We start from the raw sequence: 10,596 nt of genomic DNA, 5'->3' as shown, positions 1-10,596 counted from the left end.
TTTTTTTCCTTTTCCTCAATAAAAGTCTGGATTTTATAAAGACAGATGACCACCATGCTATGCTACATCGTTTGACAGCTTTGATACTGATTTCGTGAAAAATATTGAAATGGAATCAAAGGGAGAGAATAATGCCAGAGTTTATCAATAAATAAAAACAAAAGAGATAGTAAAAATTTCTCCCAAAAAGACTCCGCTACCCCTAATCACGCCAGTTCTTCATTAAATTGTGGAATGAATAAGACGTCTTTAACCCTCTCCTTACCAACTATAAGAAAATCGTCACATTCGTTACGAAACAACCAACAATTTTATCATTCTGATTTCTTTTCTACATCACAAAATTTAAAGAAATTATTTTTATAGCTATAAAAACTTGGCACTGTGTTGTAGAACTCATTTTGTAGAACAATATTATGTATAGAATGTACTTGTCGCTCTTCTGTTTGTAAGAAAATTATAATTTTTGTATTGAGTGGGTGTCAAGATTCGGGGATAATACCGAAAATGGCTGGTAAGGAGAGAGTTAAGTCTTTAAGTGAGTTTTCCGTTTATCATTTGACATTTTTGTATAGGCTATTACTATAATTAATATGATTGTTATAATGTATTGATATAATAATAATTGCTATAAAATTATAATTATTAAATTATTTGTACCTCGACACAACAAGCCATTGTTATAGGTGGAACGAATAATGAATGGATAGTTGAAAAGCAGGAAAAAAAGAATGGATGCATAATAATCATTATAATATTGTTGCTTTATAAATAATGAGAAGACATAAGTAGAATGTGGAAATGGGGAGGGAAAGAGAAAGACAGTAATAGAAAGATAGATAGAGAGAGAGAGAGAGAGAGAGAGAGAGAGAGAGAGAGAGAGAGAGAGAGAGAGAGAGAGAGAGAGAGAGAGAGAGAGAGAGAGAGAGATGGGGGGAGGGGGGAGAAGAGGTTACTAGTATAGTATTTCATCAACTACTCAATTGGAACAATGCAACAATTCAAAGTCATTTCTTCCCTCTCGCCCTCCCCCCCCCCCCCCCCCCCCCCCCCGCCCCCCCTCCTCCCCCTTTCTCTCAACCCCAAACCCTGTTTCAAAGACAACATACAGAGGCCACCTGCTGGTAAGTAAGATAAGATAAATTATGCTGCTCGTTTTGTCAGTCAACGCTTGCCAAATCAAGGGCTAGGGTCATAATGAGATTTGTTGGATTATCTCCCTTTTGACACTAGCCAAATCAAGGGCTAGGGTCACAATGAGATTTGTTGGATTATCTCCCTTTTGAGACTAGCCAAATCAAGGGCTAGGGTCATAATGAGGTTTGTTGGGTTATCTCCCTTATGGTATGTATAACACACTCCAATGACGCTGACATACTGTCAAACACAGGTACGGTCTCTCGGCTACACAGATCACTGAGGTAACTACGGCCTCGATTGTAGTCTTTGATGGCAGTCTCGCTGATCTGTACGAATAAATAAATCAAATCAATCAATAAATTATCAGAGTTGTTGATGGTGACAAAAAGTAAAAAGGAGAAGATTTTTGAATGATTGTCTATAAGAGTGTATGTGGTCTTGCGTTATGACACTCACTTTCAGATCAGAAGGTCCTGGGTTCGAGCCTCGCTCGATGCATAGTTGAGGCCTTGGAGAAGGTTCATTACTCACATTCTCTCACCATACTCAGGTGTAAAATGAGTACCTGGCTCTTACAGCATTGACTTTGTCCGAAAAGAATTGTAATACCTCCTAACAGGCGTCACGAAACGTCCTATATATGTTAAGTTTTTCTGTAGGTCAGGGATCCCTTGTAAAATGGAGATAAAGATAAAGGGAGTAAATCTGACTCATGAATGAACAACACAAAACAAATGACGTTTCCCGAAACGTCGTTTGTGTTGTTCATTCATGAGTCAGATTTACTCCCTTTATCTTTCTCTCCATTTTATTGACTCATTTAGGCACCTCTATTTATTAGATCCCTTGTAAAGCGCTTTGAGCACTTTTAGTGGATATTGTACTATACAAAAGCTCAAGTTAAGTAATAAGACAAGCCCCAGTTTTATTGCATTAACTCCCCCCCACCCCCCACCTTTAGAGCAATCAAGATGATAAATTAATTATCATCATTGATGTCCTATCTTGGCTACCCTCCACAGAACCTCCTTCATTTGTGCTAACCTCTGAAGAGTGGGAAACTACACCAGTTTGAATGTTCCACCCACCACACATCAACTCTCTCACTGCCATACCTGTCTACTTGAACATTTCAAAATCAGTAGCCAACACAAAATTCATCAGTAATAAATGGTACAATTTTAGTTATACTCCCCCTATCTCCCCACCAACAATCCAACAACAACAACAACAACAAAAATATAAAAAAATACTGCGTATCTACAACCTTCTATACGTAAAATAAATGTTGTTGACCTCCACCATTACGAGCTGGCAATCGACTAAGCTATCACGGGCGTGAACTGAGCAGTAGCCTTTATAACTTTAAGGGAATATTTTTTTTTTTCTTTCTTTGATAACTGCGGGAACTTAAAATAAAAAAAAAAATAATTGTCTTTTTTCTCTCTAATACTACGACCAAATTGCTGTGAAATCAAAATCCGTAATATTTCTTCCATTTCCATATGTCCGAAATTGTTACCTAATTTCCGTAACAATTACGGACGATCCGTAAAAGTAAGCAGGTATGCACTGCCAATGCATTGATTTCATATATTTATTTATCTTTCTCCCCCCCCCCTCTCTCTATCTTTAGTGATGATAAGGATAATGATAATGAGGATGATGATGAGGATAATAATGATAACGATGATGTAGTCAGTGACAATGGGAATGGCAAAGATGACAGTGACAATAATAATGGTAAATATCTTAATACTCAAATCATGATCATAACACTCTAATGTATGGCACTTTAAGTAAAACGTCCTGGGATGTTATAGACAAATAAAGTAGTCCTTCAGAGTTTATCTCTGTTTCTACAGCCTGAAACGGACAATAGCAATTGCATACTACCGTTGGGATAGGACGTTAGTTTATCACAAAGTACTTTCCACCAGATCTAACAGACCCAGTTACCCAATCATTGCCGGGTGGACAGGAAGGTCAGAAAAAATCAAGACTTCACCCGGGATCGATCTTGGTCCCTTTGCATGTGTAGCGAATGCTCTACCAACTGAGCTATTGGGACCCCCAAAAGACAAAACAATAAAAACAACGATATAGTCAACTGGATCTCACCTGTTCTCCAGCTATGGTTGGAGACAGCTCTTCCAAGCATAGGATGACACGGCACCCTTTGCCAATGTAGTAGCTTGCCTGCAACAACGACCAAAGGGTCAAGGAAGGTCAAGATTGATTCAATGTTTCATATATTGTTGAATGTCTCAATTTTAATGTATGATAAGTTGGATCATATAAAAAAATTATTTTAATTAAAAGAAAAAACACAAACAAGCAAAAACCAAAAACCTTGATCTTTTAGATAGCATAATATCAATTAAAGTTGTGAATGAGAATGTTGGATTACATGATACTGTAGTAGTCCTTCAGAGCCATTCGGCCCATGGAGCCGGAGTTAAACCCAGTTTCTATAGCGTGAAACGGACAACAGCAATTTCTTGTTATCCTCTGGATAGGATGCAAGTTTATCGCAAAGTACTTTCCTGACAAATCTAACAGACTCAGCTACCCATTCACTACTGGGTAGACAGAGCGGGGGGGGGGGGGGGGGTCAGAAACAAATCTCGACTGCACCCGGGATGAATCTCGGTCCCTTTGTGTGTGAAGCGAGTGCTCTACCAACTGAGCTATTGGGACCCCCAAATGATGCTTTGGTTTGGTGAAAATGTTGAATTCACTGAAAATTCTAGCATACAAAAGGATTGAATTAACTTTATAAAAGGTAATTATGCAAATGTCGCTGCTTCAGGCTCGAAGATATTAAATAACATAAATAACATGGAGTGAAAGATTCAAATTGATTTACTAAGACAGATGAATCATCTTTAGTGTTTCATTCATCGTCTTTTGTTGACAAAGGGGAGACCCAAAACGTCCACATCATCTGACTTTGTAAATTAAATTGAAGATTCCATTTTGTTGTTATTGTCATTTAAAATGGAATAAGATCAAATTTTGGGAAGGTGAAATGTTCAAACAAATTGAATTTGGATTTTTTTTTTCATTAATAACAATGTAAAGCGCATAGGGCATTTTATAATTTTGAAAATGATCTGAATAAGTGTATCTATTATTATTATTATTATTATTATTATTATTATTATTATTATTATTATTATTATTATTATTATTATTATTTTAATTTAATGAGCTTTTATATAGCACAATATCCACTAAATGTGCTCAAAGCGCTTTACAAGGGGTCAGGGGCCAACAGCAACATTTAATAGTTAGGACGTGACATGACGCCTGTTAGGCGATGTTACAATTTTTTCGGACAGAAACAACGCTGTTAACGGCCAGGTACTCATTTTACACCTGAGTACGGTGAAAGAATGTGAGTAAAGAGCCTTCTCCAAGGACTCAACTATGCGTCGTACGAGGCTCGAACCCAGGACCTTCCGATCTGAAAGCGAGTGTCATACCACTAGACCACATAGCCACATTATATGTTGATAATACTCACACGAAGTCTGAGAAATGTTAAATAGGCGCATCCAATTTATAGAAATGGGATGTCAAATTAATTTATAAGAAAGACTTTCCAAACCCTTCTTCATCATTCGATGGTGAGATATGACAAATATTCAACAAAACAAAAAGAGAACTGAGCAACAATGAAACACACACACCTCCACCATAGCGCCGATGGCCCTGGTACGGTCTGCAATGACATACAGCAGCAGACGACACTTGTCTCTCTCTGACGTCTGCATGGGAATCAGGTGGTCACTCCAGGAGGTCACAGATGGGTTCAAGTAGGAAATGCCGGCACGTCTGAATAAAGAAAGGAAAGGAAAGGAAAAGCGATGTTCAAATTTTAACAGCAAGAGGCAGGTGTGGATTGTCTGTTAACTCATTCAACCCTGATCATCATCCATCGTGGCTTGTACTCTTGAGCACGTTGCCTGTCAGCTGTCTCCACGAATCACGATCCTCTGCGGTGCGCATGAAATCTGTGTTGCTTTTTAAGTCACATTTGGCCATTCTAAGGTTATTTATTTATTCTGATTGTGCAATTTGACACAAAACACTATAACAAAGCAACAGACAAAAAGAAAAAACAAACAATTCAGAGAGATTTTTTTTTTTTTTCAAACGACAGAGACAACTAGAGAGTATCGAATAAAAGAAACTAAAGAGCCTCTGTGGTGTAATGGTAGCACGTTTGACAGGGAATCAGAAGGTCTGAGGTTCGATCCCCAGTCGAGCTAGACTGATTTTTTGGGATGGTTTTTTTTCTTCTTCTATTTTTCTTTCTTGCTTTGTCTGGCACCTTTCATACACAGTTGTTCAGATCTTTATCTTCAACTAGAGAGTCCTTACTTCAAACAAGGTACAGCAATGTCAGAGACAACTAGAGAGTCCTTACTTCAAACAAGGTACAGCAACGTCAGAGACAACTAGAGAGTCCTTACTTCAAACAAGGTACAGCAATGTCAGAGACAACTAGAGAGTCCTTACTTCAAACAAGGTACAGCAATGTCAGAGACAACTAGAGAGTCCTTACTTCAAACAAGGTACAGCAATGTCAGAGACAACTAGAGAGTCCTTACTTCAAACAAGGTACAGCAATGTCAGAGACAACTAGAGAGTCCTTACTTCAAACAAGGTACAGCAATGTCAGAGACAACTAGAGAGTCCTTACTTCAAACAAGGTACAGCAATGTCAGAGACAACTAGAGAGTCCTTACTTCAAACAAGGTACAGCAATGTCAGAGACAACTAGAGAGTCCTTACTTCAAACAAGGTACAGCAATGTCAGAGACAACTAGAGAGTCCTTACTTCAAACAAGGTACAGCAATGTCAGAGACAACTAGAGAGTCCTTACTTCAAACAAGGTACAGCAATGTCAGAGACAACTAGAGAGTCCTTACTTCAAACAAGGTACAGCAATGTCAGAGACAACTAGAGAGTCCTTACTTCAAACAAGGTACAGCAACGTCAGAGACAACTAGAGAGTCCTTACTTCAAACAAGGTACAGCAATGTCAGAGACAACTAGAGAGTCCTTACTTCAAACAAGGTACAGCAACGTCAGAGACAACTAGAGAGTCCTTACTTCAAACAAGGTACAGCAATGTCATCCCTCCAGTTGGCTTCCCCACAGCTGCCCCCTAAGTAGACGTCGTAAATTTCTTCCTCGTTCACTTCTGGACGACTGTTGCTGCCTTTAAGTTTGGCTGAAAAGACAAGGAAATTTTTGTTATAACAGAACAAATCCTATTGGATTTATTTACTTATCAGGATTAAAATAAAATGACAATTTTCATGGCTTTCTAAAACACTTTTTTTTTAATATTTCAAGTTCCAATTCAATTCAATTCAAATATCTATTTATTGTCGGCATTTAAAAATGTTTCATAGATAATGTAGTCAGGCTAATAGAAGCCTTTGACCGACATGATTGGCTTACTATTGATTTATTTTTCATGAATTTTACGAAATATGAAACACTTTAACGACTATAAGCACCAGTGAAAAGATTTCAAGATGTTTTAATCACTTGATAAAATAATATGTTAATTTGTTACTATTTCTATTTTTGTTTGTTTGATTATTTTTAAAATCAGATATGAATTTTTTGTCCTTGAAGTTCATTTGTTTTGTGCTTATTTATATTATTTTATTTCATCTTTCATCTCTTCCAATTCTAACATAATACAATCAGAAACTTTGTGGTCTTGTGGTATGACACTGGTCTTTGGAGCCCTAGGTCCCTGGTTCAAGTTCCACTCTGGATAGTGAAATTTTTATGCCCTTTATAAATGGCTCTTTACTCACATTCTCTCAGAGCACTGAGGTGTAAAATGAGTACCTGGCTGATAACAACTTTGCCTCTATTGCGAAAAAAAAATTGTAACAGCGTCTTACAGGCATCATGTCTCATCCTCCAAGTTAAGTGTTGCTGTTGGCTTGAGACACCACGTAAAGCCCTTTGAGCACACTGGATGATTACTGCGCAATATAAAAGCTCCTGATTTTGTTTTAATTTTATTGGACTTCTTTCTTCTTTTCAATTTCCTCGGTACAGAAATCATTTCTTACAGTTACAAACAACTAGGTTATGAAACAGGTTAGGTTAATGTGAGAAATTCATCATGGTTACAATAATAACAATAAATAACAGAAGAGTTATTATATAATAACAACAACAGCAATAATAATAATATATAATAATAATAATTAATATATAATAATAATATTAATAATAATAATAATAATAATAATAATAATAATAATAATAATAATAATAATTAATAATAATAATAACGATAATAATAATAATAATAATAATAATAATAATAATAATAAATAATAATAATAATAATAAAGATAAGAAGAAGAAGAAGAAGAAGAAGAAGAAGAAGAAGAAGAAGAAGAAGAAGAAGAAGAAGAAGAAGAAGAAGAAGAAGAAGAAGAAGAAGAAGAAGAATATTAATAATGAGAATAAACAAATTAAATGTAAACTAAAAAAAAACCAAACATATACCACACCTGTCTACTTGAAAATTTAAAAATCAGGAATCAAAACAGAATTTATCAATAGTAAATGGTAAAATTTCAGTAAAAGTACACCAAACCAAAAAAATCTTTTATACATCAAACACTTAAAAACTTATTCATTTCGAGAATTCTTAATTTATTAGTTATTTTATTTGAGCAGACGATGATCATAGGATATGTATATATATATATATTAGCAATGACTATGAAAAATGTTTTTTTCTCTTTTTGAGGAAAACTTTTGTCTAAAATCAAAGCCCTATATCCACTGAGTAAAAATGTTTTTGAATTTTGAAAATCAATTCATAAATAAACAAGTTATGCAGTTTCAAAGGTGTCATTTATTTGGATGACCCGCAAAGAGGAAAAAAACGCGAAAATATGGGACGCTTTTTCGGCATTTTTTTTTCAACCTTTGGTTGTATCTTGCATAATAAGTGGATTAAAAGATTGAAACTTGAAGAGCAAATTAGGATGGTGTTTTGTAAAATACAGGAAAAGTACTCGTCATATTCATATGAAATTTTACAACCAAAAAGAAGAAATGTTCATGTATTACCTTGTCAGCGACAAAACCTCCACGCCCGGTAGTTTTAGAAATATTTTACTCCAAACAGTAAAAATTTATTTTTAACTGTCTTCTGGTGATCGCACGAGTTTTGTCGCTTGACATAATCTAAAATGACCTTTTTTCTAACTGTGTGCCAACTTTCAGTCATATTCATCAATAAACAGCGTCGTAATTAATTTTTTAAAATAGCATAGAGAGAGAGAGAGAGAGAGAGAGAGAGAGAGAGAGAGAGAGAGAGAGAGAGAGAGAGAGAGAGAGAGAGAGAGAGAGAGAGAGAGAGAGAGAGGAGAGAGAGAGAGGAGGAGGAGAGAGGAGAGAGAGGAGAGGAGAGGAGAGAGAGAGAGAGGAGAGAGAGAGAGAGAGAGAGAGAGAGAGAGAGAGAGAGAGAGAGAGAGAGAGAGAGAGAGAGAGAGAGAGAGAGAGAGAGAGAGAGAGAGAGAGAGAGAGAGAGAGAGAGAGAGAGAGAGAGGAGAGAGAGAGAGAGAGAGAGAGAGAGAGAGAGAGAGAGAGAGAGAGAGAGAGAGAGAGAGAGAGAGGAGAGAGAAGAGAGAGAGAGAGAGAGAGAGAGAGAGAGAGAGAGAGGAGAGAGAGAGAGAGAGAGAGAGAGAGAGAGAGAGAGAGAGAGAGAGAGAGAGAGAGAGAGAGAGGAGAGAGAAGAGAGAGAGAGAGAGAGAGAGAGAGAGAGAGAGAGAGAGAGAGAGAGAGAGAGAGAGAGAGAGAGAGAAGAGAGAGAGAGAGGGAGAGAGAGAGAGAGAGAAATTTGAATGGATTGAAGTTATTGTTATGCGCCTAGAGCTTTATTGTATAGAGGAGTGGGCGCAATATAAATAAATTTCATTATAATTATTATTATTATTATTATTATTATTATTATTATTATTATTATTATAAAATACACTTAAATCTTTTATACATAAAATAAACTTAAATGATGGTGGCCACCATTACGAGTCAGTGATTGACTTAACTATCATGGGCATAGAACTGAGCAGTAAGCTTTATAACTTAAAGGGAATTTTTTTTTCTCTCCCTAAAACTGCGGTAATTTAAGAAAAAAATTATTTTCTTTAACACTGCAACCAAACTGCTGTGAAATCAAAATCCGTAATATGTCTTCCATTTCCTCAAGTTCGTAATTTTCATCAAATTTCCGTAACAATTAAGGACGATATGTAAAAGTAGGCAGGAGTGATATAAATAATTTGAAAAATTATTGACTTTTGAAATGAACCAAGAGGAATTATTGATTTCGAAAAAAAAAAAGGACAAGAAAAGTTTCTAAAACAAAATTATCGGTATTGAGAAGTAATTACACACTACAAAGTGGGAAATGATAAAATATTTACAGAAATCAATATAAAAACTAATCTGCTAGAGGATATGGATTGTAAAACGTGTTGATCAAAATTGAATGTAAAAGGTTTTTAAAAGAACCAAAATACTTATTATAGAAAATTTCAGGCCCTAAAATCCTTTTTCATCCAACAACAAACTTTTTAAAATTTTTTAATTGAGATTTGATTTCTACCTAGAACAATATCCATTAAACATTCTCATAGCTCTTTACTAGGGATTCCTGGCCAACATCAACGCTTAACATGTAGGACAAGACATGATGACTATAAGGCAATATTACAAGTTTTTCGAACAGAGACAACACTGTTAACAGCCATGTACTCATTTTAGACCTGAGTACGGTAAGAGAATGTGAGTTAAGAGCCTTTTCCAACAACTCAATTATGCACCGCTCAGAGTGGGACTCAATATCAGGACCTTCCAATCTGAAGGCAAGTGTCATAACACTAGACCACATAGCCGCACAAAGAAATACTTCACATAAAATTCAGATTGATGGGATAAAAGGTCTCTGCAGCTCCAGTCAGGATAAATGATGGCAGAAAGTTGTGTGGCTACGTGGTCTGGTGGACAAACACTTGCCTTTGGAGAGGTAGGTCTTTGGTTCAAGTGCTGCTCTGACCAGCACAAAGTAGAGTCCTTGGAAAAGGCTCATTACTCACATTCTCTCACTGTACTCATGTACAGAATGCTTGGAAATTAACAGAATTGTCTCTGTTGAAAAAAATAATTGTTACATCGCCTTACAGGCATCATGTCTTGTCTTACATTTTAAGTGCTGCAATTGGCTAGAGACCCCTTGTAATGTGCTTTGAGCACATTTAGTGGATATTGCGCTACATAAATTACATTAAGAACTCTAATTCGGATTATCTGTTATTTATGTGAAGGATCACCATTTTAACTGTTTTTGTTTTTTTTTGTTTTTAATTTCTTTATTTTTTTATTTTTTTTTACTG

General features: G+C 36.0%; 1 protein-coding gene across 2 annotated transcripts in view; it reads right to left on the bottom strand.

Annotated features, from left to right (window-relative positions):
- Positions 1–1,081: 1,081 nt before the first annotated feature.
- Positions 1,082–10,596, bottom strand: part of LOC144979857 (uncharacterized) — a 34,288-nt gene continuing 24,773 nt past the window's right edge. Inside the window, exons 15-18 of one of the 2 annotated variants that reach the window (XM_078927076.1) lie at positions 6,266–6,386; positions 4,836–4,980; positions 3,262–3,339; positions 1,082–1,466 (exon numbers count right to left, since the gene is read on the bottom strand). In XM_078927076.1, coding sequence (XP_078783202.1) covers positions 1,311–1,466; positions 3,262–3,339; positions 4,836–4,980; positions 6,266–6,386 — 500 coding nt within the window. In that variant the 3' untranslated portion in view covers positions 1,082–1,310. The remainder of the gene's footprint in view (positions 1,467–3,261; positions 3,340–4,835; positions 4,981–6,265; positions 6,387–10,596) is intronic. The other variant, XM_078927075.1, reaches the window with a different exon arrangement.

Source organism: Berghia stephanieae, chromosome 9 (assembly GCF_034508935.2).
Source record: "Berghia stephanieae isolate SIO BIC M18660-M18661 chromosome 9, UCSD_Bste_1.3, whole genome shotgun sequence".
NCBI classification, from domain to species: Eukaryota; Metazoa; Mollusca; class Gastropoda; order Nudibranchia; family Aeolidiidae; genus Berghia; species Berghia stephanieae.
This window is presented reverse-complemented; position numbering and strand designations above follow the sequence as displayed.